Genomic DNA, 3309 nt, shown 5'->3' with positions numbered 1-3309 from the left:
GGTATGACCTAGGGGATCAACTGATCACCACCGTCGCGCGACAGTAATGTCAAACTCTAGTCAGCCAATCATTACCGATATATGTTGACCAGTTGACAGTAAAAATACTTCCCAATTGTATTCTTTAAAATGAGACTTAAACATGTGATCATCATGATCAATAGTTGTGATCGCATTATTGTCGGAGGACACATATTCCAACACATTTTGGTCCCAGGCCAATTTTTACTCCAATGCTCTTTGACACAAGATTTGAAATCAACAGATTGACTCCACATGTTGAGGTATTTGAAGCTTCTCCTCTTCTTAGGTCCATCATATTGTTCTTGCACCACACAAGGTGTATGATCAAACGTGCCTTCACAATAAAAATGAGCATAGGCAAGAGAATTTTCAGTGAGCCATATTTGATTAACTAAAACTCTGTCAAGACGGCTATAAACTCTGGTGGTAGGATCTTGCTTGTTGCACCAAGTATAAAGAGATCCAGAAGCTGGACAATCCATCACTTCACACTCATCAACACATTGTTTAAAATCAGCAATTTTTTCCTCTGTGCTGTGACCACCAAGTCTTTCAGTGGGACTAAGGACAGTGTTGAAATCACCACAAATAACCCAAGGTCCCTGAGTCTGATTTTTAATTTGAGAAAGCTTTACCCACAACTCTTTCCTTTCTTGAGTCCCATTATAAGCATATACCATAGTGAGAGTAAACTGAGACTTAGAATCCAAGTCCATAGCTACTAAGTGAATAAATTGAGCATCATAAAGAAGAATTTGAACATTGAACATAGCAGGATTCCAAATAATCCACACTCTACCTCCCTGATGAAGGTGAGTGTTAGTAGTAATACACCAAGAGTTGCAGAAGTTGTTTTTAACAACATTTAGAGACAAAGGCTTGACCTTTGTCTCAAGGAGGCCAAACAGTCCTATCTGGTGGTGATGAAGAAAACGTTTGATGCTATTTTGTTTAGAAGGACTGTTCAACCCCCTCACATTCCAGAACCCCCAATTATGCATTACCCCCATCTAGAGGTAATACACTACCAATTGTCCCTATTCCTACTTTAGGGGTCAAGTTGTTCAGAGTTTCCAAAAGATTATGGGAACTAAACTGCATAGCCTGATGTCCAGTCTCAACAATTTCTTGCCTACTCAGACGAATAATCTTGCGAGCAGGAGTATTGGCCATGTGGTACTTCCCATTTCTAGACCATGAAACTTCAAAATTGTTGGGTTTTTCAACAGGGGTACTTACAGGGATATCCTATTGAGTTGTGGGATGAGGTGACACAACAGTGACAATAGGTTTCTGAGTCTGCTTAGGTCGCCATTGCTTTTTCCCCACCTGGTTAACAGTCTTTTGAGGGATATCTTTCTTACCATCCTTCTTGCCTTTCCTACACTTAGCAGCTTCATGGCCTACCCCTTGGCACTGAGTGCAGAGGAGTGGCTTCCATTCAAACTCCACTTTCAGAGAAATGGTACTTCCATCCACATCACGGAATTTGACTGACTCAGGGATAGGTTGACCAAAAGGAACATCAATCATCACTCTGGCAAAACTAAGACGAGTTTTCCCTTGGGTAGCATCATCACATCTAACAAATTTGCCCATAATACGAGCAATTCTAGGTAAACACTTCCCCCAAAACTTAAGAGGAAGGTTAAAAATTTTGACCCATACTGGTACTTCTTTGATATCTTCTTTCTCCAGGGCTACTCCTTCATCCCAAGGGCGAACAATTAAAGGCTTATTGTCAAACAAAAATTGACCTTGTTGCAGAATCTGTTGACGGGCTTGACTAGTGCGAAAACGTACCAGGAAAACTCCATTGGCACAGAAGGAGATCTTATCAATGGGATAATTGGACCATAAGCGCTTGAGAAAACCTTCAACTACTTCAACAGGCGGATTCGCACCAAGGATAAACCCATACACAGAATTTTTCCAATATTCTAACTCTTCTTTTACATCTTCATCTGAGAACTGCAGCAAGTCAGAGGGTTCCTCCGGAATGGTAGCCAACGGTTGCTTCCCACGGCGTCTGGTTTGAGTAACCCACTCTTCAGTAGGGGCTAAAGAATCCAGATCATACGGGGGTATTCCGACCAATTGATTAACATCCGCCGTCTTCTGAACTTGCTCACAATCAGGTCCACCAACTACAACGGTAGTCGAAGACGAGACAGACGAAGATGCTTGATTATTTGGTAATTGTATTGGTGGATTTGAGACTAGAGGAGGGAATTGAATTGGGTCAGTACAATCAATCGACATCGATTAATTTTAGGATTTTTTTTGGGATTTTTTAATTAGGGTTTTTCAGAATTAGGGTATACGGATTTTTGGGGAATTGTTTGGATTCTCTCTCTCTCATCTCTCTATTTTACTCAATTATGTTCTCATTATGCCTTGTTTGGTTCATTGGAGCCTTTGGGTATTGTATTACTCCCCTCAAGTTGGAGCGTGGATAGTCGAGACACCCAACTTGGAAAGAAGGTCATCAAAGGGTATCCGTCCAAGCGCTTTCATGAATATACCAGCGAGCTGGCTCTTTGTGTGAATTTAGCTAGGTTGGATAGTTCGTGTGAGGATTTCGTCTCTAATAAAATGGCAATCCACTTCAATGTGTTTAGTGCGCTCGTGAAAAATGAATTGCGGACGATGTGTAATGCTGATTGACTGTCACACATGAGGCCGATGGGTTTGTTGTGAGTGAGGCCGATAAAAGCAAGCAGCCCTTTTAACCATTTTAGTTCACAAGCCGTATATGCCATTGCGCGATATTCCGATTCAGCGGATGAGCGAGAGATGGTATTTTGTTCCTTGGTTTTCCAAGATATGGGGGCGCTGCCAAGAAAGACGAGGTAAGCAGAAAGAGATCGCCAACTGTTGGGACAAGTCGCATAGTTTGCATCATAGTATGCATGTAGGGCGAGGTTATTATCCGAGCGAAACAGAAGTCCTTGACCCGGTTGATTTTTGAGATAGCGAACAACCTGTAAAGCCGCATTCCAGTGGTCAATGCGAGGGCCGTGCATGAACTGAGCGAGGATATGGACAGAGTATGTGAGCTCGAGACGTGTAATTATGAGGTATATACCACGCGCCCTACGAGCCTTCGATAAGGTTGAGGATCGGTAAGAGGCGAGGATTTGGAGAGGCCGAGCTGATGATTAGGCTCCATGGGGATGGTAGCTGGTTTGCATCCGAGGAGACCTGACTCGGTGAGGATATCAAGTGTGTACTTCCTTTGAGAGATGAAGAGTCCTGTCTTATTTCGAGCAATTTCAAGACCCA

At 42.6% G+C, this 3309-nt stretch overlaps 1 protein-coding gene across 1 annotated transcript; it reads right to left on the bottom strand.

Moving 5' to 3' along the window:
- Positions 1–1272: 1272 nt before the first annotated feature.
- LOC141590095 (uncharacterized) lies at positions 1273–2286 on the bottom strand. The gene has a single exon (XM_074410707.1). It carries the CDS (start codon positions 2284–2286, stop codon positions 1273–1275), a length of 1014 nt encoding a protein of 337 aa, XP_074266808.1.
- Between the last annotated feature and the right edge of the window lie 1023 nt (positions 2287–3309).

The sequence above is a fragment of the Silene latifolia genome, chromosome 7 (assembly GCF_048544455.1).
Source record: "Silene latifolia isolate original U9 population chromosome 7, ASM4854445v1, whole genome shotgun sequence".
In the NCBI taxonomy this organism is placed as follows: domain Eukaryota; kingdom Viridiplantae; phylum Streptophyta; class Magnoliopsida; order Caryophyllales; family Caryophyllaceae; genus Silene; species Silene latifolia.
This window is presented reverse-complemented; position numbering and strand designations above follow the sequence as displayed.

What these genes read in the sequence shown, in the direction of transcription:
- LOC141590095 (XM_074410707.1), bottom strand. Translation starts at nt 2,286, where the DNA reads ATGTCGATTGATTGTACTGACCCAATTCAATTCCCTCCTCTAGTCTCA.